The sequence below is a fragment of the Mesocricetus auratus genome, unplaced genomic scaffold (genome assembly GCF_017639785.1).
Source record: "Mesocricetus auratus isolate SY011 unplaced genomic scaffold, BCM_Maur_2.0 Super-Scaffold_100010, whole genome shotgun sequence".
Lineage (NCBI taxonomy): Eukaryota > Metazoa > Chordata > Mammalia > Rodentia > Cricetidae > Mesocricetus > Mesocricetus auratus.
In genome coordinates this window covers 3,313,405-3,338,091 of record NW_024429194.1, presented here as the reverse complement: position 1 = coordinate 3,338,091, position 24,687 = coordinate 3,313,405, and the positions used below count along the sequence as shown (strand labels likewise).

At 45.4% G+C, this 24,687-nt stretch overlaps 1 protein-coding gene across 2 annotated transcripts in view; it reads left to right on the top strand.

The window, feature by feature from the left end:
* Nucleotides 1–24,352, top strand: part of Akain1 (A-kinase anchor inhibitor 1) — a 39,317-nt gene extending 14,965 nt beyond the window's left edge. For both annotated transcript variants that reach the window (XM_040752856.1, XM_040752858.1), the window contains one exon: nt 22,564–24,352. In XM_040752856.1, coding sequence (XP_040608790.1) covers nt 22,564–22,757 — 194 coding nt within the window. In that variant the 3' untranslated portion in view covers nt 22,758–24,352. The remainder of the gene's footprint in view (nt 1–22,563) is intronic.
* Nucleotides 24,353–24,687: the final 335 nt, after the last annotated feature.

Genomic DNA, 24,687 nt, shown 5'->3' with positions numbered 1-24,687 from the left:
AGGGACCAGGAGCCCTGGACTGTTTGCCTTATTTAATCAGTGACCTCTATGTCAGCAAGAAAATCTGTGTCTAACTAGATGAATCCTGTTCCTGGGAATGACACTAGAGATTGTCTTCTGTCTGTCCCCCTCCACATATGACACGTGACTCCACCTACAAACACTTACACACACCTGTATACACACTCACAACAAACACTCATGAACACCTGTACAATACTCTCCTCTTTCTCACAGACACACACATATACATGCCTGCATTCACACACTCACACAAACATGCTCCCACACACACTTGTATTCTCTTCTTCCCTCCCTTCCCCCCTCTCTCACACACATACCACCCTTGAAAAGCTCAGGAGTTTGATTTGATCACAGGTAATTTACCTCTTAGTCCATGCTCAGCTTTACCCAGTCATCATCTGTGTTGTGCGTGGCTCAGGGTTTTTCAACTCATTAAAATCACCTGGGAATCTCCCATCCCAATACAGGTCAGAAAAACAAAAATCCCAGGCTTGTGCCCTAAGTGTGAGCATTTTTCATGGCTCTCCAGGAGATGGGTGGCTCAGTGAAGAGAAACCTAAGGGCACCACAGTGGGCAGACAGCTCCGGGACCTTCACCGTCCTGTGTCTCGTAAAGTTCTGCCTGATGCCTTATTGGACGCACAGATGAGTGCTCATCTTTCTGTCTTCCCATTCATGTAGGAACCCCCTGGTGGTTCTAAAGCCTTGCTTCCTACAGGGGAGGGGCCCTTGTACCCAGGCCCTGTCCCAGTTACAGAAAAACTCTGTGTGGCAGCTGTAAGGATTGTCGCTCTCTAGATACCAGGAATGATCTTGTCCCTCCTACTTATGATGACATTTTATATCTCATGATTATTAAAACATCCACACAACCAGAATCACACATCAAGTAGCGGGAGGGTGGGCGTAGCCTTCTCTAGCCTCCTCCTAGGCTTGGGGATAAACTGGTGTCTTGGTTATGGCTTCTATTGCTGTGAAGAGACACCGTGACCATGGCAACTCTTATAAAGGAAAACATTTAATTGGGCTGGCTGACTTACAGTTTCAGTGGTTTAGTCCATTGTCATCTTGGTGGGAAGCATGGCATCAGGCAGGCAGACATGGTGGTGGAGAGTTTTACATCTGGGTCTTCAGGCAGCAGGAAGAGAGAGACACTGGGCCTGGCTTGGACTTTTGAAACTCAAAGCCTACCCTCAGTGACACATTTCCTCCAACAAAGTCACACCTCTTGATCCTTCTCAAGTAGTGCCACTCCTGATGACGAAGAACTCAAATATATGAGCCTACGGCCGCATTCATGACAACTACATTCAGGGACAGCTTGTCTGGTGATCTTCTAAGAAGTGTTCGGTGTCTTCTCAGTCAGTAATCTGGACCAGATGGAGAATTAGGGATCGTTACCTTGGTTTCATATTCCAGAATGGCACTCTATTACAAATCGTAAACACAGAAGGAAAGAACTGAGGTAAGTCGATTATTGAGTCAGTTTTCCTTCAGGCTAAGGCTTAAATTTTTATCATATGACTTAACTTAGAAGCAATTTATGTGCTAAAATTAAATCAGCATGTTTACTGTTTATAGAGTATATAATGCATCACTTTGAAAATAAACATTAATGTTATCACATGTTATAGGCATCTCACTTTGTTTTGAGAACCCAGGAATTGAATGGATCAAAGGGTTTTATAATGCTACGAAGGGCGAGTCACACACACACACACACACACACACACACACACACACACACACACAGGAGAGAGAATAAGCTATCTAAAATATAACCTACAATTTTTATAATCTAAAATATTATACAGTGTGTTCATACCTTTAAACACATAACTCAGGGTTAGTATATGAAGTAAGAGTTTGAATCAGGAATTTTGGTTTAATACAGTTTTTCCACTTACTTGCCATTTGACTTAAGGGAAGTCACTTAGTCTTTCTGAACCTCAGTTGGTCAAGTTATAGAATTGATAATAATCTTATTTATAGGGTTTCAATCATGATTTAAAGACAAACATGTAAAATGCTTAATGGACTACACATCATAGAAAATTGAATTATAATTGTGTTTAGGTTATTAACCTCAGTCTGAGTCTTGGCTTGCATGATTGATCAAAAAATTCTTACGGGTTTCACTGTGTAGCTCAGGCTGGCCTTGAACTCACAACCCTGTATCCTCAGCCTTCAAGGCAGTAAGAGCACAGGCATGTACCATCATGAGTAACAGGATGATGTGTCAGTTAAAAACTAGTTCCTGTTTTTATGTTCTTATTTCATTGCTTTTTATCTTTCTGTTAAAAGAACTACAGTGTACCCTCCCCGACCCTCACGCCATTTTGAAGTGGCAACATCTGCAACACACCAAACTTTCAGGAGTGGATACTAAGTTACAGCCATTGCTTAATTTAGACAATGCCACCATTTTCTCCCATGATAACTCTTTTACTTCTTGGCAGGATCTCCATGTTCAGTCTGAAGATGTACCCCAGAGAGGGTCTTATAGATGTGTTAGAAGAGAAGTGAGTCAGGCTTCCTAGAAACTGTTGCTCCCAGCAGTAAAATTTCAATTTCTTGTATTCTTGGTTAAGTATACACGCGAGAGTCCAAGAAACAAGTTCTTTGCTGATGTTGGGTTTCTGTTTCCTTTTTCGGATAATGCTACCATCCATCTTAGCCTTTGGTAGTATGGTTTCTTGCAGGTAAAACACATGTGACTACATTAAAAACTATGTACAAGACATCATTTGTATTAATTGACTTAAATGGTTAGAGGAAGTATGCTGAGAAACATCATAAGGACACTAATCTTTCTTTCAATAAGTGCTTGATAAGTGAAGATGTAAGAGTCTCTAAGAACCCAGTGAGTAGATTCTTACATCTACCTGTTTTTGCAAAACAAAATGCCCTGGAGCTCAGTATTTAATCAATGGGGCTGCATTCACCCTGGTCACAAGCCTTTGATTTGGAGAGTGGGCTTAGCATAGATCTTAGCTCTGTCCTGATTGCCACTAGCCAGGAAGACATTGATGATGTCACAGGTTTGGATCAAAGTCTCATTTGCTTGATAAACTAGTGGTTGACATTGATTGACATTGCCTGTCAGGTAAAAACGCAGCTGATTTCAGCCCCTTTATGCTATTTGCCTTATGGTCTGGAACTCTTGCATCATGGTTGCATCCAAGGGGAAAAGACCACATGTCACCTTTTTATAACAAACCTTTGGAAGTCATGTCCTACTGTTGTGTCTTGATCGAGGCAAGTGCGAGGAGATAGGGTAGCAACCCCACACTGAGAGGTGGCGAAGTTCTGAAGAATATGGAGCAGAGGAGATGAGTTGCTGTGGTAAATTTTTGCAGAATACAATCTCATATGTACTTAATATGGCTTTAATGAATATTAAATGAGCCAATATATGCAAAGGATAACAGTCCACACATTGTAACTGGTAAATATGAATGTGCTGTTGTTACTGCCTATGTAAATGTACGATGGTGCGAGTCCTCAGGATTGACTCCATTTCATTTTGACTTAAAGTCAGAGGGTTTTTACCTATCCTTGGTCCTCAAAGGTAAAACAGCAAAGATGTCTAGTCTAAGATGTAAGTGCAACAGGATGTTTGGCCTAAGGCGCGGTCACACTGCATGTCCTGCCTAAACAACAGGATACTTAGCTCAGGATATGGTTATACTTGATGTTTCAGGCATTGAAGAGGTAATCACTCTGTTTGTTCCCTGTATCCTTGGAAAGAAAGTCTGCTGTCTTCTCCCCCTCTTTTAATGGGGACTATAAAGAAAAAACTTTGAACTAAATTCCCTCTCAACTCCCTCTCTTGGTTTCAGTCTGTATTTTTCCCTCAGTTTGCACTCCCGTTCTCGGTATATGAACCTGGATTAGCTGTCAGGCCCAGACGGTCTAGGCCACTGTGAAAGTCTCTCTGATTAGTGGAGACCCAGCCTGTAAAATTGCCAGTTGATGTAGAGGAAATCCAAGCCCGAGGGTTAACTTGTTCAGTCATCCAGAAGGAGCTGAGGTCGAGAGCCCAAAGTTGTGGGTATGCACCACAGGTCAGACTGTGGCACGTGGGGCCGCCATGGTGGCAGACACAGTAGAGCTCTCCGAGTAGTGAATGGCATCAAACAGAGAACACTGAGTGTTCCTGCAGCCGTGGATCCTGACTTCGCAACAGCCCTGGGCCTAAAGAATTAGGTCCTCCCTTTCATTTTGGGGGTGAGTTTGTGTTCAGTTGTTTTTGCACCTATTTTGTGAATTAGTCTGATTAGTGAGCAGTTGCAGAGATCACCCGCACTACATGATATGGAACAGGCAGTCATATTTACTTAAAAAAATAAGAGTACTGTTGAGCATTAGACGTATTTGTGTTGGTGATCTAGAAGGCACGTGCACAGTTATGGCTTCTAGCCCTGTAGGCCAGCACACATCTGAAAGGCTACAAGGGAGAAAGGCTACAAGGGAGAAAGGCAGCAGTGACCAGACGGGCAGAGCCCAGAATGGGGCATGGGTGGCACAGAGAAGATCTGGCTGCCTTAGTGCTCATTTCTTCCCTAGAGATTAGTTGACGTGACAACTTGCGATGAAACATCGCCGTTTTGCCCTGAAATAGGTTAACTAGAAATGGACTTAAAAATTAATTTATGAAGGCTTCCTGGCGTAACTTCCATATCCAGAGAGGCCTCCGGGGGGCCCTGGAGTGTCACATGCGTTGACCGTGCAATGGTGGTCTACACGAAGGATCTGCACTGTGGGATAACATTGGCTACTGGCAGGCTATGCCTTTGTGGGGCTGAGCTGCAGAGACCTCCTTCAGGGAGAGGGTGCCGGCTGACAAGGAAAGTGTCTGTCATAGTCTCAGGTGGAGGAGGTGGCCCTACACGGCTGTTTGGGTGAGTTTGCCCACGCCTCATGTGGTGGTTACTTGGGTATGGTAACTTGTCTAGACCGTGGTATCAGTAATTGGTCAAACACTGGTCTAGATGTTGCTGGGAAGGTAATTTTTTAAGACATGTCAAGGTTTGAATCATCGTATTTGGGTTAAAGCAGGTTACCCTGCACGGTGTGGTCGGGCCTCACACAGTCATCTGACGGATGCTTGAGAAAGGACTGGGGTTTGCTGCAGGTGAAGTGATTCTCTGGACTGACACATGGAAGTTACACCACTTCCCCCAGACGCTGCCCCAGTGAACTTGTGTTCGAGATGGCTTTCCTTGCACGCTTTAACTTCTCAGCTTCCGGCATCACAGGGGCTGCGTCCTTACAAGAAATTCCTCCCGTTTTGGTGGATTTTGACCACTCTACCTCCTTTAAGAGTGATGGGAAACTGACTAACATTGTGTACTGGGTGGTTTTGTGTGTCAGCTTGACACAAGCCAGAGCCATGAGAAGAGGGAGCCTCAGCTGAGGAAACGCCCCCAATGAGACCCAGCGGCAAGACGTTTTCTCAATTAGTGATCAGCGTGGGAGGGTCCAGCCGTGGTGGGTGGTGCCATCCCTGGGCTGGTGGTCCTCGGTTCTGTAAGAAGGCAGGCTCAACAAGCCAGGGAGAGCAAACCAGCCAGCAGCCCCCTTCCACGGCCTCTGCATCAGCTCCCGCCTCCAGGATGCTGCCCTGTGTGAGTTCCTGTCCTGACTTCCTTCAATGGTGAACAGTGTGTTGAAGTGTAAGCCAATCAAACCCTTTCCTCCCCAACTTGATTTTGGTCATGGTGTTTCATCACAGCAACAGGAACCCCGAGTAAGACACACGGACTCCAGGGTGAAGCCACAAATCGAGCAGTGTGCGCTTCAGAGTGGGGCCAGTGATGTTGAGGAAGAGTGTGCGTGAGCTCCGGATCTGGGCCACGTGAATCTGGGCCACGTGAATCTGGACCCAGATCTGAAACTTCTCAGCTGAGTGGTCTTCAACAAGCTGTCTAGTCTCTACAAGCTGTTGCTTTCCTTATCTGTAATGCAAGGCCGCAGGTCTCATCTTCTGGAAGGTATATACTTAAAGTACTCAGTCAAGAAAGATCGCATCAGGGCGCTGGTTAACCCTCTCCACCCTCCTCCCATCCTATTTCCCCTTGTTTCTCTCCTTCCCTTCCTGCATAGGCTTTGGTGGCTTTAAACCATGTAGCCCAGGCTGGCCTTGAGCTCTAGGTCTCCTTCAAGTGAGCCTTTTCTCTTCACCTCACTCTATCCTGCTTGAGGGACTGTTCATTCTGAAAAATAAAAACACACCCCTTCACATTTTAAATAAAAACACTGCTTTATTGCGAAAGGCTTAGGAATAAGCCAGTGACAAAGTTCTTATACAGCCTTGGAGACACAGTAGAAAAATTGATGGTCTGTTCCTCAGTGGGTTGCTGCGTGTGGCTGTCTTTCTGCTTGAGGGAAGGGAAGACAGCATTGATTCATATCATTTAGAGGAACCCATGGGACCACTCATGAAAAGTGCTTAGTTGTGTCGGGATCTTAGTAAGAGTTTAGCATAGGTTACCTAAGAAGAGTAGCCAGCAGCAACTACAGGAACGTTATTGCAAAGGTTGGACCCAGGTTGAAAGTGGAAAAACACAGCAACAACACAGGCTAGACGAGCTAATAAACATGATCCACTCTGCCCTCAAACACTTGGAAGCAGTTTTCACCAGAGACCAGTGAAAAGCAAAATGCTTAAGGTACATGGTTAGGACAGCATCGTAAAACTCGTATCTAGCTGTACGGTTAGCACTTCCATTTGGTGATAGCTGAGAATCTGTCCCGCAAAACGTCGACTCCGTTGTCATCTCAATTGTTTTTTGAGCTCCTGGCAGGATGCTGCTGCCTGGTATTTCTGCACAGTTGGCAACACTGGTGTGACAAATGCAGATGCTTGCCTAGCCAACAGCATCCTCCCCCCCCCCCCCACACTGCAGGGGAAAGGTTTTCATTATGAGTTTGCCTCTGGTATCTAACCTCTGCCCTCCAGACTCAGGGAGAAGCTTCGTACACTCTTATTCCCACGGCTTCATTCCTGTTACCTGGGCCTGGCTCCCCTCTGGTCATACGGCCACAGAGACAAGAGGAGTTGGTTCCCTCCTCACTATCCCTCCTAGGGCTGTAGATGTAATGACTACAAGACACATGTGTTTTATTCTGTTCCCCTCCTTGGCTTGTCTGAGCCTTCATCTTTACTGCACACAGCACAGCAGACGCCTCAACCTGCTGCATTTACCATCTGGACATTTCGGCTCCAGCAACTTACTGTACACGTTAAAAAAATTTTTTTTGCCAAGCAGCGAGGCGTTCTGTATGACGCCTGTGTCTCATTCTCTTTTCGACACGGCGAAGGGAGCTGGTCTTTGATAATTTGCACGTCTAGGCATGTTTGCATGGCACACTGCTAGTCTCGGTCACCTATGCCAAATGTGCACAGCATTTTTTCTTTTTGCAGATAGTGAGAAAACATTTGGGAGATGGGATGTCAGGAGCAGAGTGTGTTTAAAGCAGGGCCCTTCCTGATTCAGGAGGAGGTAGATGATTCAGTGAGCTCCAGCTCGCAGCTCCTGAAGACAATAACTGTGAGTAACATTTCGTGACCTTAAACTGTGATCTGCCGACTTCTCCTTGGATCCAAACTGTTGCCAATCCCAGTGCCAGAGAAGTAACACAAAGAACTAAGTCAGGCCCTGACCTTTCCCCCATATCGAGCAGACTTTCATATCTGAAATCGATACTTATCAACAGATTTCATCCTCACGCATACTTTTGGTTGAGATGTGGTTTGATTTTTATCCCAGTGAACTGTGTGGGAGGATAGGGTGTTTTGAGAAGTCCTTTGCTTTGGGGCACAGAATGGAGCCTCATTCTGGGAAATGACACTGGATGTCGGTTCTGGATCTGGAGGGAGGGTAAGACTGAAAGGAGAAAGCATGTGAAGACATCTTTCTGTGCCTTGCGGGAAAAATTGATCTTGGTAATCTACTTCAAGAGGAGTCACAGTTACTCAGAAAGAAACAAAAAATGAAACAATAAAATGAAACAATGTTGTGGCGAAATAGATAAATCAAAATGCATTGCTGTGTGTCTTGAGTACTTTAATGCCTACAAAAAAATCAGTACTATAACAATTAGTTGGAGGAAGGGTCATACACAGATGACAACACTTTATTTAATTTTCTATTTAGCTTAGGAAATATTCTCATTCATATACATGTAGTAATATATACATATATATATACATATGTATATATTACTACCACATATACACAGTCCTGGAACTCACTGTGTATACCTGGCTGCCCTCAAACTCAGAAATTCTTCTACCTCTGCCCCCCAAGTGCTGGGATGGGTTGAAGGTGTACACCACCACCACCACCATCTGCTTATTTTCCTAGATACTATACAGTTTAATTAATTTATCAGAAATCACTTTAAAATAGTGAAGATAATAGCTTCTCGCAGAAATTTCCCAGCACATCTGTGAGCTCTGAGTATGGCTTATTTTGCTTGATGCCATAATCTGCCATTCCACTGAGTTTCTTGAAAATGTTATCCTTTTGCTTATGCACCACATTTTCATGTTCATCTGTCCATGGATTTTTAGACTGGTTCAATTTCAGTGAAGAGTGCAGTAATAAATGAGGGTATATATGTGTGTGTGTGTGTGTGTGTGTGTGTGTGTGTGTGTGTTTCTGTCGTATGCCGATTCAGCTAGTCCTTTGGGTAAAAACCCAAGAGTGGTTTCACTGAGTGACACGGTAGGCCTATTTTTGGATTTTTGAGGAACTCTCCATTGGCGTGTATATGGACACCCCGGTTCATATTCCCTCGACAGCCATGTTAACTGTGCTCCTCTTCCTACGGTCTCTCCAGCATTTGTTGGCACTGCTTTCCTTGATGGAAGCCTTCTGCTAACAGAGAACACTCAGGGAGTTTTAACTCCCATTTCCCTGACAGCTAAGGGTGTTACACTTCTGCAAATATGTATGGCTATTCACATTATCTCTTCTCTTTAGACCTCTCTATGCAATCTATCAATGCATATTGGTGAGATGATTTGGGGTTGCTGGTGCTTATATATATATATATATGTTTTTTGAGACAGGGTTTCTCTGTATTGTTAAAACACAACCATGTCTCTAAATTGTGTTAACCGTACCCCAAATTCTGAGAAATTAAATGCTCAGTCTTCTATTCGGTTGAATCCTGGCCTGTTAAGGTAAAGAACTTAATAAAAATCACAGATGCTAGTACGTTAATCTCTCATCTTCTATCATCTCACTCCACATTAATTTACCTGCAGCCAGAGAGTGCATGCTTTTGCATAAACTCATTTCTTTATGCATTTTATCTTCGGATATGGGGTTTGTTTGTTTTTTTTTCAGCCACGGATTTGTTCATCTTACTCTAGATTTTCTGCACATGGGTAGAGCGTCCAGTCCACAAGCAGCGTCATCGTGTGATCATCACATGTCCTCACGTATGCACCGGTCGGTCGTTTCTGTTCATCTAATGTTAGCATTGTACCCTTTCCACAGTCTTCTAAAAAGGCGTAATTGTTGTCCTAATGGATTTTAAAAATAAACTGTCCGGTACATTATGTGATTCAAGTAACGATACCAGATGGAACTCAGACACTGAGTCATGTTGCTCAGCTTCTGAACGCTCGCATCGGATCACGGTATCTGCCAGCATTTCTTTTTCCTCATTTGAAAGTCTCTGATTTGAGTCCACCTGTCCTTGCTTCGCAATACTGGGACGTGGGTCCTCTTATTTTCCTACTTTTATAAAATTGGATTAACTCTGATTTCTGCTTGTTTTATACAGGTTTACTCTTCCTGGAAAAGTAAGCTTTTACAGAGTTGGTCTTTAAAACATTTGTTTTCATGTCTATCCTTTCATACAAATACACACACACACACACACACGTGAACATATTCCTCTCATAACCTCCCAGTTTTCCCTTTTCTTAACCTTTCTCCCTCCCTAATTAATGGCTGAAAACTTTCTTCCATATAGGCTCCCTGAATTCTCTGTAGGTTAACAACATTGTCTTGTTGGCGGCTGTCTAACAACTTTCTTTAATACTTGACCAGAGATCATGGCAATGAATTAAAATGGCGTTTTAGGAGTAAGAATATGGTTAAGTCAGTTTCAGAAAGACAAGTATCATATTTTTCTCCCATCTGTGGTTCCTAGAGTGTACACACACACACACACACACACACACACACACACACACACACACACACACTCGTGTATAGATGGATGGATAGATAACATGAAGGTTAACTCCCTGGGTGTAGCAGACAAAGCTTGAGAAAATGCAGGACAGGGGCTCATGGAGGGGGGTGTCACATATTCCTCGTGGTATTTCTGGCCTTTGGCTTCACCACAAGTACAATTTGAATTTTTTCTGGTAATTTATTTCTATCAATGATTCAAAAACTATCATAGAACTATCATAGATACAGTTTCAGTTCCTCTAAAAAATGTTGTCCACGAGCTGAGTGCTTCGACAATTTTAACTATAATCAAAGCAGGCAAACGTCAAAGCAGCTGGAGGTCTGGAGAGACAGAAGATGAAGTAACCAGCACTTTGAAATGAATGGTTTAAACCTTTGCAAAGGTTAATTTTTGGTTACTGCTCCTCAGAGTACAGTGCCTATTTAGAAATTAGCTGCTTAGATGCAAAAGGCAAACCTTGCATTTTGGGTCTTGAATCATCTGCTTGGCTGTCTCCATTAATTACATACGTCATCCTCTGTGAGGGTGAAGCCGACCACTAAATAAGAGCGTTCTGGGACTGAGAGAGGACTCAGTGGTTAAGAGCTCTGGTAGAGAGCCTGGGTTCAGGTCCCAGCACCCACACCGCAGGCAGCTAACAACTGTCTGCGACTCCAGTTCTGGGAGATCTGTCACCCTCTTCTGGCCTCTGTGGGCACCAGGAATGCCCAAGGCACACATGCAGAGGGAAGCAAAACACTCTACACAAAAAGCAACAATAAACAAATGTTAACAAAGTAACTCTGCCCCCAAACTTGTGCTGGCTGTACATCTGTGAGCCTTTTCCATGATTGAGACAGTGTAGGTTTGGAACAATATTAAAGAAAAGCAAGGGCTTGACTGTGAGGAAGTCCAGGTGATTTCTCATTTAGTGAGAAGAGAGGACGTACCTGAATGGGGACACTCCGTAACCTTAGTATACTGTCTGGTTCTTACGTTGGAGGTGGCTAAAGATAGCAATGGAGTAATGCATGATGGGAGATTTTTGGTTGGGGCATCCTGGTCTATGAAAATTGAGAGGGGAAGAAAATTGTGAGCACCGTGGATTGCTCCTCCTCTCCCCCTGACAGAGCAGAAACTACAGCCCTCACCGTGCTGACTCTGTAAGTTCACTGGCTATTGTGTCTCGTGTAATTCACTTCTGTTTCCCAGGTGTTTACTAGAAATATTCAGGACACTACCTCCGACTACAACTAGATATGGGGAGCAATTTTATTTTGGGGGTAACTAATTGTCATGCTCAGACATCTTACCTCCCTTCCCCCATCCCCTCCCAAAGTATCTAGTTCTGAGACAAATAGCTCAGTGCATGTAACTTGGAGATTTTATTTCTGGCAACACAAAACTCAAAGAAACACAGGGTAAGAAGTGTGGCATGAGTTCTATGGTGCACAACTCTAATGGATGCTTATAAAGCCTTTTTTTGTTTTTGTTTTTTCCTTCAGCTTCATTTCCCTTCTGAAATACGACGGAGGGGAGAAAGACACAGAACATTTGATCTTGTTCTTTGAGTCTCTATTTCAAGCCAGCTGTTCTCTTCCAAGTAACCCCAACACAGCAAAAACAGCCAAGCTTTTCATGTTTGGAGAAAATTAAGGTTCAGGAAAAGCCACATATACTAGAGACCCCCCCCACACAAGGGGAATTCATGTACAGAGCAGGACTTTTGTATCTCTTTGTCCAGTTTCTAGATGAAGCAGTGGTGACCTGCCTTCTCTTTCCTTTGCTTTAGAGATGGGTCAGACGTCTTCACTTTGTTATATGAATGGATGAGAATGTGTGTGTGTGTGTGTGTGTGTGTCTGCTCAGTCCAAGCTAGGCAGCCTCAGAAGTGAGATTTGTCTGGATGAGGGTTTTCTCAGGCCAGGCTGTTGGTTACATGGCCTCAGAAGTTGGCAGAGCTTGATCATCATGCATTGATGTGTGAGGCTACTTCAGTGTGGATAGGAGAGAGCCCTGGGCTCTTAGTTATTATTGTAAAGCTTGCGAGCCTCAGGCAGGGCCACTGGGTGAGGACTCCAGTTCAGTCAGGATCAAGCTCGACACTCCGTGCCTCTAGTTCCACAGATACTTTCTGGAGTTTAAGGAGGCTTCTGGCGCAAGTTCTCACATGCTCTTCCACAGGACTGAAAGGGAAGGATACTTGCCAAATTCGCATTGTGAGGCAGACATCACCTTCTTAGCCAAACCAAACAACGATATGACAAAAAGCCCAGGTGGGCAGAGATGCCAGTATTCTCAATAAAACTCTTGCAAGTCAATTTCAATGACACATCATAAATGGCAGTCACCGGGTGTCTTAGGCTTTTATTGCTGCAAAGAGACACCATGACCATGGCAACTCTTATAAAGGAAAACGCTTAACTGGGGTGGCTTACAGTTCAGAGGTTTAGTCCATTATCTACATGGCAGGACACGGCGGCAGGCAGGCAGCCGTGGTGCTGGAGAAGGAGCTGAGAGCTCTGTACCTTGATCTGCAGGTAACAGGAGACTGTGTCACACTGGGCATAGCTTGAGCCTATATGAGACCTTAAAGCCCGCCCCCACAGTGACACACTTCCTAACAGTGCCACTCCCTAGGGACCAAGCATTCAAACATGTGGGTCTATGGGGGCCATTCCTAATCAAACCACCACACACCATGGTCATGCGGGCTGCAAGGGTGTTTCAACACACACACAAATAATGGCCATAGCCACAACAGAATGAGGGATTAAAAACCACATGGTCGCCTCAATAGATCCAGTAAAGGCATTTTATAAAATTCAGCATCCTTTCGAAATAAAAGCCCCAAACATACTAGGAATAGAAGTTTTATTCAGACCAACTAGGCAAGAGAAAGAAATTGAAAATAGAATTGATTCTTATATCCATTAGTTTTTTCATGCATTAAACATAGTTCACAGTACACTAAAAGCATGTAAGAAATTGGGCCTGCAATATGGTTCAGGGGGTGAAGGTGCTTGCTGCAAAACCTGAGGACCTGAGTTTGATCCTGAGACCCAGATGATGAAAGGAGAGAAATGACGCCCCACCAGTTGTATTGATACCCACATGTGTCCTGTGACACCTGTGAGCATACCCTAACCCCAGATAAATAAATGCAGTTTAATTTTAAGATTGGGAGAAACCATAGCCATTCCATTACTCCCGAAGGTGTTTTCTTTGTACAAACCTAGAAGAATTAGCCATTTAACTGACACACCACGATTATTTAGGAGAGGCTGGAAATAATACCCAGTGGCTGCAAGCCTATGCTCCCACACTAGCCCTGTCCCTGACCCCATGATGGTTTTGCAAATTCACCATTGACATTTTCCTGCAGACGGAATGCAGTTTCTCCTGAGTATCTTTTCAGATGCGTGTGGCTTGTCACTACCCTAAATCCATCTGTGCATGACCGAGTTCATAGCCTCTTTTCATCGTTGTGTAAAGAGAATACAGGAGACAGTTTGACACCACTAAAGGACTATTTCCACAGTTTTGGGGCCTCTTTGTTCAAAGAAAGAGGGGGGATATTTCAGTATACGCCTCCCTCCGCCTATCTTTCGATGTAATCTCTTCCCCCAGAGTCCACGAGGGACTTGTGAGAGCTGATTTGGTTTTAAAAAAAAACAAACAAACAACAAAAAAACCCCAAAACTGTTCTTTCTGATGATGACTCTATGCTTCGGGGACTTTTGAGTCAGAGGGCGTTTTAAGAGCTCATTTAAAACCATGCGTACTGTGTTTTAGCACGAGGGATCCTTCCCACCGCCCCGGTGGGTGAGAAGAGCCAGTGCCTGGCTAATTTTTGCCCAAGAGACCAAAATAATTCTGTTAAAAATTGAAGGCCTCTGGCTTCGAGGTCAAGTGATTCTTTTCTAATCTGAGGACAAGAAGCCTTTGGATTGCTTCCGACCGCCAAACAGGACCCGTGAGTCCATCTTTAAGCAATGAGCTTTGCAAGCACGGCCCTCGCGGCAGTGTAAGTGGGGTTCGGTAAAATAAAACCAGCAATACCTCTGTCTCAGGACTCTCAAGCTCAACCCTGTGACCTCTGCATCTTCGCGGCTGCGGCAACGCTAGGAGTGGGCGGCAGGGGGCAGCAGAGGCTGTGCGAGCGGAGGCGCGGGCCGGGGCTGCTTCGGTCCTTCCAGGTTTCCTTTCCGACTGGAGCGAGGCCGCTCGGTGCTCTCGGGACCTGGCCTCGGGGGCGTCTTCGCCCTGGGCTTGCGGCTCTGCAAGGACGGGCACCGGGGGGCGATGCGCCTGGAAATGGCTGACGCGGAGAAGGGAAGGAAGGTTTATCCCGCCCAGAGCCGGGCAAGCCCTTCTGCTGCACCGAGTCCTGGTTTCCTGTTCTGGTGGCTCGCCGTCGCTAGCCTGGAACATTCTCGAACTCCCGCTGACCACAGGAGGAGTTGGAAATGATGGAGTCAGAGGCAGAGGGAAACTCAAATCTGTGCCAACTCCCTTCTGCCCTGTACTCATCAGAACTCAGCTTTGGCGCTTTCTGGATTCATCCCACTTTGGGTTGGGTTCCTTGTTCCCCAGGTGCTCAGAAAAAAAAAAATGCAATATTTAAACATCTCCAACGTAAGGTTTCCATGAACATTTGCTCCGCTCCAGCTTGTGTGGCCTCGAAATTTGCTATCTTCCCTCCTCCCTTCCAACCCCAGCGTCCACCCTGTGTTTCTCTGGCCGGAAACATTCCCCTCCTCCCCCTTAACAATTTTTTGCTTTTTGTGCACTGTTCTTCTAAGAATTCATCGGTCTTTAGGGCGAAGGGACCAGGCCCCTGCTTTACCAGCCATGACAGGCTGCAGGAAAGACATGTAGGCGTTTGACTCAGCACATGTCTGACCTTGCTGGGCCTGCCCTGGTCACTAGGAGTTCAGATGCCCTTCTTGTGGCAAGGAACCAATCGGAAGTTAGCTGGCGGAGCTGTGCTTTAATAAGTACAAATGCACAACAGTGACGTGCAGAGCATAGCAACCGCCCTGGGAGGGCCTATGGGCCATAACAACCAGCTGACCAATCAACACAAGACAGGTTGCCCAAGCCGGAAGAGCACCACCAATCTTGAGTATTGTGTAACCCTGGATATATGTTACACCCCCTCCTGATTCCCCTGGGTCTTTTCTCCAGTCATCCTCCACGATGAAGGGCCCGAGCTAATGGGGCTAGCTCGTTAACCAATAAAAGACTCTTTGCTTTTGCATCGGAATGGATCTCTTGGTGATTTGGGGTGGGGGGTTCAGAATTTGGGTACAACAAGGGCAGGACAGATGGTTCGACGGATCGATTGCTTCACACGTTCTGATCCCCTAGCACCCCACCTAAAAGTCGAATGTGAGGCGTGCATATTTGTAGTTGGCATGCCTACTGGGTCATGGCAGACAGAAATAAGGGTCCCTTGAAGGGAAGAGGAGAAAGATGAACTACTTGCCTGGGGAATGCAGAGGAGGACAGTGAGATACTTCCCCAAACACGGTGGAAGGGAAGGACAGACACCCAAGGTTGGCCTCTGACCTCCACCTACCACAGCACTCACGCACACGAGCTCCACCCCCACATACTACACACAACACATTAATAAGTATCAAAAATAAGGAATTTATTGTTTTTAGAGCAATTTCAGGTTCACTGAAAAATGAAAGGGACACAGATTTCCCTCGTGCGCTGTGTCCCTGCACATGTACAACTTCCCACAGTTACCATCCTCCGCCAGCACAGTGACATCTAAAGTCCGCACATATCTTAAGACCCGTTCCTTGTGTCATGAGCCCCTATGGGTTTGGGCAAATGAACTATGACGCGGCGCCTATTATTGCCATAGGAGCAGTTTCACTGCCCAAAACATCCTCTGTGCTGCAAGTTTATATTTAACAGAGATAACAAAATCTTCCTGGAAATAGTCATGAGGAGAGTGAATTAGTCAAAGTTCCGTGTGTCTCAGAGCCATTGATGTGTTTCTCATGAGTCAGATGCTCACGTATTTGTTGGGTTGTTTCTGGACGATGCTTCTCTAGACGCTACACGCCCCTGCTTCCTGATGATGTTGCTTTATAACTGGCATGGGTAGCTGTTATCTTGGACACTTCCATTCATTGATTTTTCTTCAGTTGCCTTGGTCTTTTGTGCCTGAAATAATCAAATCCGATTCCTAGATTAAAATGGCTGTTTCCTTTTCAGGTTATATTGGCATTATTCTGTACGACTTCCCTAGGGCATTGCAACCCAGTAATATTGTAGAAATTAAATTATGTGCTAAAAACCATTCAGCGGCTCTAAAGCAAAAAAGCCTTCTGTGGGTGAGCCCTATGCCTACCCTGTTTTCTGGGGCCAGAAAACACTTGGTTTGTTTTTCCCTCTGGTGTTCCAAATTCCACCTGTCTTCCCAGGCCTGCTCCAGATCCACTGATTTCCAGCACATGATTCAGGTCTCTTTGGGTTTCCCCAGCTATGGTATGTGGCATAGATTTGATAGACACGCTGTTTACACACACACACACACACACACACACACACACACACACACACACTCAAAGGCTTCTTGATCCCTTCCACCATCTGAACCATCTGGGCTTCCCTCCTTTCCTGTGTGACCCCTTGTCTTCTCCTTCTCCTCCTCCTCCTCCTCCTCCTCCTCCTCCTCCTCCCTCCAGACACTCAGGCTTCCTCTCACCTTGTCGATCCTCACTTTTACACAGGTCTGAGACTTTCCACTCTCACCTCCTTGCCAGACCTGTTCTTTTGTCCTTGTTATCATCGCCTTACTTTTACAAATCAAAGCCTTGTTAACACATGAGTTTCTTGTCTGGGAATCTATGGCTCACCCCAGACTAGACCAGTCACCTTTGCGGTTGTTCCTCTGTCACAGTGTGCGCCCCAGATCAAAATTATAAACCTGTTCAGTTACTCAGTTAAAACCCGACTCCCCCATTGGATCGTATGAGAAGAAAAGGGTAGGGCTCGTGCCTGTTTCGCTCAAGATTGTGACCTCCAACTCCCTAGTTGCTTCCCACAGAAAATGCTCTGTAATCATTTTGTGGAGGAATGCGCACAAACGGAGACGTGTCAGCCTGCAGGGCTCTGGTCCACTCAGCGGCGACATGCTCAAATGCGTTCTGTAGCTGTCTTCGTGGTCCTCAGACTGGGCACCTAAATATTCAGTCCTAGAAGGGAGAGGAGCTCACGGGGCCCCGCCCCACAGAGGGGAACTATTGGCTAGCCAGGGCTACAGGGGGAGAGAAACTAATTCACACTCCTACCAGCATCCGGGACTCTGGTTACACTGGTTAAGCCCAGTTGATAGCAAAGTAAAAGATACACCCCGCCCACCCACCCCCAAAAAAAGACAGAAATGAAGGGTGGCGACTTGGTGGGGGGAGAGGACCTAGTGTGGTTTGGAGGAGGAGGAAAGAGGGCAGTCGGCCAATGGAACCAGAACGCATTAAAAGCGAGGGTGAAACTACCAAAGCATACATTATTTAAAAAGTCTTTGTGGTTCTTCTTGTTTGTTTTCTGTAGGAAATTGTAACAATGAACTCCATACAGTTTATGAGAGTAGCCATGCCCTGAAATAATATTGCTGGCCACTGCTGGCCACAGCCTTCTTGCTGCCCCATACTTGATTTGGTAGATATGGGAGCCGTGAAAGCAGGATACTCCTTACATATAACCAGAAGGGAGTAGGGTCCTTCACTTGCTGATGACACTATCTCATCAAAACTATTATTTGGCAATTCTAAACAGTCCCTTCTGACTTGGTTATGGTGTGTGTGTGTGTGTGTGTGTGTGTGTGTGTGTGTGTGTGTGTGTGTGTATTGGTGAGGCTAGCATCAAGCCGGAAAACCAGGTTGTGGAGCGTTACCATTTTCAGTTCCAAAGTGGGGCAGCCAGCACGGCTTCATTAGCAATTGGCACAGATGGGCGAGGCTTAACATCTGGTCCTTCATGGAAAATTCCTGTGTGCACAGAGCCAAGAAAAGACTGCCATTACATTATTAAAGGGACCGGAATTAGTTCTCCTTCCTTCTCTGTGTCTCATAGTCTGGTCATTGATGAATGACAACACTGTCCTTATAATGTCAATCGAGGGAAGGGAGGATAAAAAATGCCTGGCTGGTTGCCCCTGGCAACATGGTATACTAAAGAGCCTGTAGGGACAGAAGCGGTGGGTCCTTTGCTGTCCCGATGAGGACATTTACCCCTGGCAGATGTGGTGACCCATCAGAGAGTGATGGGAGCTAGAGGCGCTGGCGATGATACAACCCAACCTCTGCCACTCTCTTTGTGTGATGCAGGTGAAGTCACCACCAAGATTCTGTCTTTAAACTGAATGGCAACTTGATCCCTGTCAGCCCCCACCGAAGTAGGATACAATAGAGTGAACTTAACAGAGGTAAACAGCTTGCAAGTTTGTATCTTCCTATAGTTGTTAGACGCATAATTTTAACATCTGTCCATAAAAAATGAATACCAACTATTAGCTGATCAGGACCAGCTGTGGTTCTTGACAGGGTCCCAGCGTGAGGGAACTGGGGATGAAAAAGAAAGAGATAGCCAGGTGGTGGTGGTGGCGATGGCTGCCGTGGCGGTGCACGCCTTTAATCTCAGCACTTCGGAGACAGAGGCAGGAGGATCTCTGTGAGTTTGAGGCCAGCCTGGTCTACAGAACAAGTTCCAGGACAGCCTCCAAAACAATACAGAGAAACCCTGTCTCAAAAAACAAAAAACAAAAAAGAAATAAAGAGATAATGAAAAGAAAGTGTTAAAAGCTGGGATCTGGAGGGCAGCAAGGGCAGATGACCCAGGCCAGCAAGTTTATTAACTGCACAGTTCTTTTTATTAATTCGTGTGTGTGTGTGTGTGTGTGTCTGTGTGTGTGTGTCTGTGTGTCTGTGTGTCTGTGTGTCTGTGTGTGTGAGAGAGAAAGAGAGAGAGAGAGAGGAGGGAAGGAGGGAGGGAGGGAAGGAAAGAGGGAAGGAGGAAGGGAGGGGGTGGTCAGAAAAATAGCACCAGACGGCAGAGTTAAAGAGAGCTCAAGATACCTAGGTTCACCTTCATCAAGGTGAACTCTGGGATGACCAACAGCATTTGACCTCTCAGAGTCGAGAACATTTGACCACATTCAATGGGAGAAATTCCAAGTGCCAGTTCCTGGACTGTGGCACCCAGCCCCTGGTGCCAGTCTATAGCCTGTCTGCCTGGCATGACCTGGCTAGGTTAGGGGCAACGTGCAATCATCAGGGCCTCTAGGAAGTCTGCAATCCATTCTAAACACCAGCGCTTGGGGGGGGGGGGAGTGAGATAGGCACTGACCAGGGTAGCAGGGAGTACCAGAGCTCCTGCTGGCTTCTGCAGTGCTGGACATCTACAGACTGGAAAGCAAGGCATTCTGGGAGCTCAGGCAGGAGGAAGGATTCACAGTTCTCCACAGGAAGACACTGAAGACAAACTTAACTGTCTCACATTCTTGACTTTGCATTGGGCGTTTAGACTTTAAAGCTAATTAAATCAATTGGTCATCTTTTGTGGGATAGGAAAATGGTATTGAAAATGCTAGCTAGCCTAGGGGACATTTGCGTCATTAAAAACCAGGCAGTCGGCCACCTAAAATGTGTAGGTGACTTATTACATTACAGAGAGTTAAATGTCTGTAAGTAAGTGGCGAGACTCCAAACATTTCTGTGACTGCCTCTGCCTTCTGTCGGGTTGTAGTACACATCCTCACTCTATACTCATGTGGGAAATTGGGTCTCCACCAGGATTTTCTCCAATGCTACATTCCTGCAAATGAATACTTGGCTGCAAATGAGTACTATGTTGGGCAGAGAACACATGTTCTGACCACACCGCAAGGGCCCCAGTGATTTTATCTTTCAAGAAGCTGTTTTCTTACCTATAGATTTGACCCCCTCCCCCAGCCACCAATGAATGGAATAGAATGAGAAGCAGATGTTCAGTGATAACAGTAGACCCAGGATGCAGCTAGCACCAGGGGGCAACTTTCTAAGGATGGTGGTGGTGTGTTGGGTCTAATAGACTCTGTCCAAAGAATTTCAGCTGAAGATATATGGTAAGGGCCAAGTAGCTGGGGTACCTGTGAGAAGCCTGTAAAATCATGAAACAAGACAAGTCACAGATGAGCAGAGACTTGAGTAAGTGAGCACCATGGAATTGGGGAGGAGCATAGAGGAATGGGAGAGGCTGTTGGCTGGTAGCAGCGGGTGAAGAGCTGACTCTATCTTGGCAGAGGATAACCTGGATGATGAAATGGCTGAAGCTATGAGGTTCATCTTAGAAGTCATCGATGACGCTCACGTTCCTGCAGTCACTGCCCCATCCCTTACCTTACTGTTGTAATTTAAGAAAAGCGGCGTGCAAGAGAAAGACGCCATTGGACAGGGTTCAAGCAGAGGGTTTGCTTTTTTTTTTAATTAGGGAAAGAGATCATAAAAAGGGAAAAGAGAAGTGGGGAGACCAGCCTCTGGAGACAGGAGCAGCAGGAGAGAGGAGAAAGGAAAGAGGGGGAAAGAGAGGCGGGGAACAGAAAGAGAGGGAGAGAAAAGGATGGGAGGCGGGCAGGGCCCTTTTTTAGAGGGGAACGTAGTGAATGTGCACAGGGGGTGCTCTTAGCGGTTGCAGCTGAGGGCGCATCCCGTCGGAACCCCAAGGGCAGGCCGGTGCAGATGCCCGAATGCTAAGGCTTGTAGCTTAGAGGGAAGGGAGAGGATGTTCCCAACAAACACCTGGTACACAAGCATGTGCCTGGATGTTGTACATGTATTTCTTTTTCTTCCATTGCCTCTTAAGGGCTCTTGGTCACTTTCCTCCCTTCCTTTGTGGCTTCCTTATAACTGTCTTTGTTGTTTCTTATCTCCTCTGAGAGTGACTATTCATGACCCAGGACAAAGTGGTAATGAGGACAGTGAAAGATTAGTTCACAGTAAGCGTTGGTTAAATCAACTTTTTGGCCATTGAGGCAGTGGGGGGGGGGTCCTGTAGACTGTGGCACACACCAACTTTGACGGAAGAAATTGTAATTTAGCTTAAGTATCAGGTCACTGCTCAACTTCGACTGCTCTCTCTCTCTCTCTCTCTCTCTCTCTCTCTCTTTCTCTCTTGATTCACTACGCTGTTGAGCACGAACTTGACTCCAGATCCTCTTGCCCTTACCTCCCATATGAAGGATTACAAGTGGGCACCACCATTCCTGGCTTCTTTCACAAGTCTTCAAAAGGAAACTGATTGCTCTCCGGATGGGGGAAGTCCTGCGTATATGTTGTCTTATTGGTTTATTAAATAAAGCACTGTTGGCCAATAGGGAAGCAGGATAGGTGGGACCAGAAGTCAAGGAGGATTCTGGGAAACAGAGGCACAGTCAGTCACGGTATAGGACACTAGAGGAGTAAGAGGTCTAGACGCTTTCACTGGGAAGAGAAGACCATGTGGAAATACTCAGATTAGCAGTTATGGGTTAATAATTAAGTCAGAGCTAGCCAATAAGAAACCAAACAAATGGCCTGCCTATCTATCTATCTATCTATCTATCTATCTATCTATCTATCTCTATCTATCTATCTATCTATCTATCTATCTATCTATCTATCTATCTCTATCTATCTATCTATCTCTGTCTATCTATCTATCTGTCTATCTGTCTGTCTGTCTGTCTATCTATCTATCTGTCTATCTATCTATCTATCTGTCTGTCTGTCTGTCTGTCTATCTATCTATCTCTATCTGTCTATCTATCTATCTCTGTCTGTCTATCTATCATCTATCTATCTATCTATCTATCTATCTATCTATCTATCTCTATCTGTCTGTCTATCTATCTATCTGTCTGTCTGTCTGTCTATCTATCTATCTATCTATCTATCTATCTATCTATCTATCTATCTCTATCTATCTATCTATCATCTGTCTATCTATCTATCTATCTATCTATCTATCTATCTATCTATCTATCTATCTCTATCTATCTATCTATCCCCTACTGAGACCATTTAGCGTTGCTCTTACGTACATCGACTTAGGGCTGTAAACTTCTTGTCCCTTCCTAGCAGATTTCTCAGAGGACTTCAACAGCCAGGGTCGTCTTGTGGCCGCCTCTAGCAGTTGGGGATTCTGGGATGGTGATAATGTTAGCTAGGGTGCATCACAGGGCAAAGCAACGGAGGGAGAGACAGCAGCCCGTGCTATGAGGGCTCCCCCCACCCCTCCAGAGTCACAGCTCCTGAAATTAATTTCTCTTCTCCTCTTCCTTTTCATGCTTTTGGCTAGGTGAGAAGCCTGGGAATGAGCCAGAGGAGGCGAGGCTGCAGGATGCCAGCAAGCAGATTGTACAGAATGCCATCCTACAAGCTGTGCAGCAAGTGTCCCAGGAGAGCCTGCGGAGGGGAGGCAGACCCAGTGACTGCCGGACCCGGGGCCAGCTGGGAGGGTGCGAGCTGACCAAGAAGCAGGAGAAGAAGTAATGGGTCTAACTGGGTCTAGCTCTTGTCATATGCTTGGTGTCTGCCTTTCCTGTTAGCGTAGACGTGCCACCAAAACATTGCCAGTAAGCAAAGCCAAGTGTCATAGATGCCTGTCAGTAGGGCACGTCCATGCTAGTCTTTGAGACAAGCTATGGTTTCACAAACCTGCATCAGGAGCTCTTCACATCTACGGGGAGACTTTGGAAGCAGCTGAGCTGGACAGCACTCACACTGCAGAAGTCCCTTTGCAACACAACCTATTCTCCAAGTTCTTTTAAAAAAAAGGAATTCTAACTCTTGTTTATTTGTGCATTCTTCCTATGAATTCAATCAGCAGTCTTTATCCCCCTTTTGAGTCACTGAGAGCTGTTCTGTGTCCTTTATAAATATTAAAAGATACACCAGGAAGATGAAGGAACAGAGCATTGGCCCTGTTCAAATGCAGACTTGGTGGCTTTTATGATGAGAGTTCAGACGCAAGGGCAAACTGAGTGGATTCTAAGACCCTGTCCTGCACTAGGGCTTATGTGTATGTTATGCCAAGAAAGGGATGCGTTTATGCCTTGTGAGAACTCAGTCTTTTTTAAAATCTCTGTTCCCTGGGTTGTTCACAGTTGGTGTTTACCTTCTATGCAGAGATCCGGTGGGGACAGTATGGACATCTTCTCTTAAGTCAAGATGAAAAGAGATGACTGAGTCTACACCCATAAGTTTCCGATGACTCAATTCTTTGGTCATCTAAAGGGAACGGTACATGCTCTGGGCCTCTAAGCTGCTCCCCATCCTAGATTTACCTACCCTTGAGACTGGAGAGAGCAGCCTCTTTGGCCAGGAGCCTAGAGCCTGTGACTGCTACGCTATAACCCAGCTCTGTGTCTTCACTAGTCCTTACCACTAGACTTTCCCTCTCCCATGAAAAAAAAATCAGCATGACTTGTTTTTTTTTCTTTAATTTTCTTTAATTTTATGAAAATCGTAAGGTCATGAATAAGTTCTGTGAGGATGATAGCCTCCTGCTGCTCCCGTGTGGACAACAGACGCCTCTCTTGAGTCTTTTAGAGCCCCATTTACTTCATGAAAGCCACTGAGTTGGTGTTGCTGGGGACCCAAGGAAGAATCCAACCTGCTTGAAACCCCCCAGGCCACAGACTATCAGTTGTCTACATTGTCATACACTCTAAAGGCGAAGTATTGCTAGTGTTTAGACACCTCCAAAATTCAAATATACCAGACTGTGTGTGGCCAGGGAGAATACAGACAACACCAGTCGGGAGAAAACCTTTTTTCACCATATTAGACTATACTTGACGACACACGGGTGGAGCAAATTGGTTCAGGGAGAGAATCCATGAGGGGAAAATGAGAGTGTTAAAATTTAGATATCATTTATTCATCAAATTTTGTTTTTAAAAAGACAGAGCTCACGGCAATTAACTGTGTTTCTGCTAAGACATCTAACTATTACCAACCTTGTTTTTCTGTCAAATGGTAGAAACATAAACATGTTACCTTTCTTCTCTGGTGTATATGGGGGGAATATTATTGATTTCTGTATCTAAATACTATTTATAAATAAATTATATCTAGCTTTGAAATATGTATCCATGTAAAGCAGTTTTCTACACGCTCGTTGTTTGGCTCATACTACATATGGCTCTTACCTGCATAAGGGACTTGCCAGAGGAATGCGGCTCCAAACTCTTCCATACCATAGGCAGAGCAGGTAATTATTTAATGTTCCTTTACCTTGGCTAAGGATATCTTTGACTATGGAAAAGAAGTCTAATTTATTTATTTTTTCTTCTTGGAGACAGGGTTTCACTGTGTGGCCCCGGCTGTCCTGCTGGAGCTCTGTAAACCAGACGTGCACCACACTACCAGAAAAGAAATGTGCTAAAAGGTAAGGAGATCTGTCTTGTCGAGCATTCAT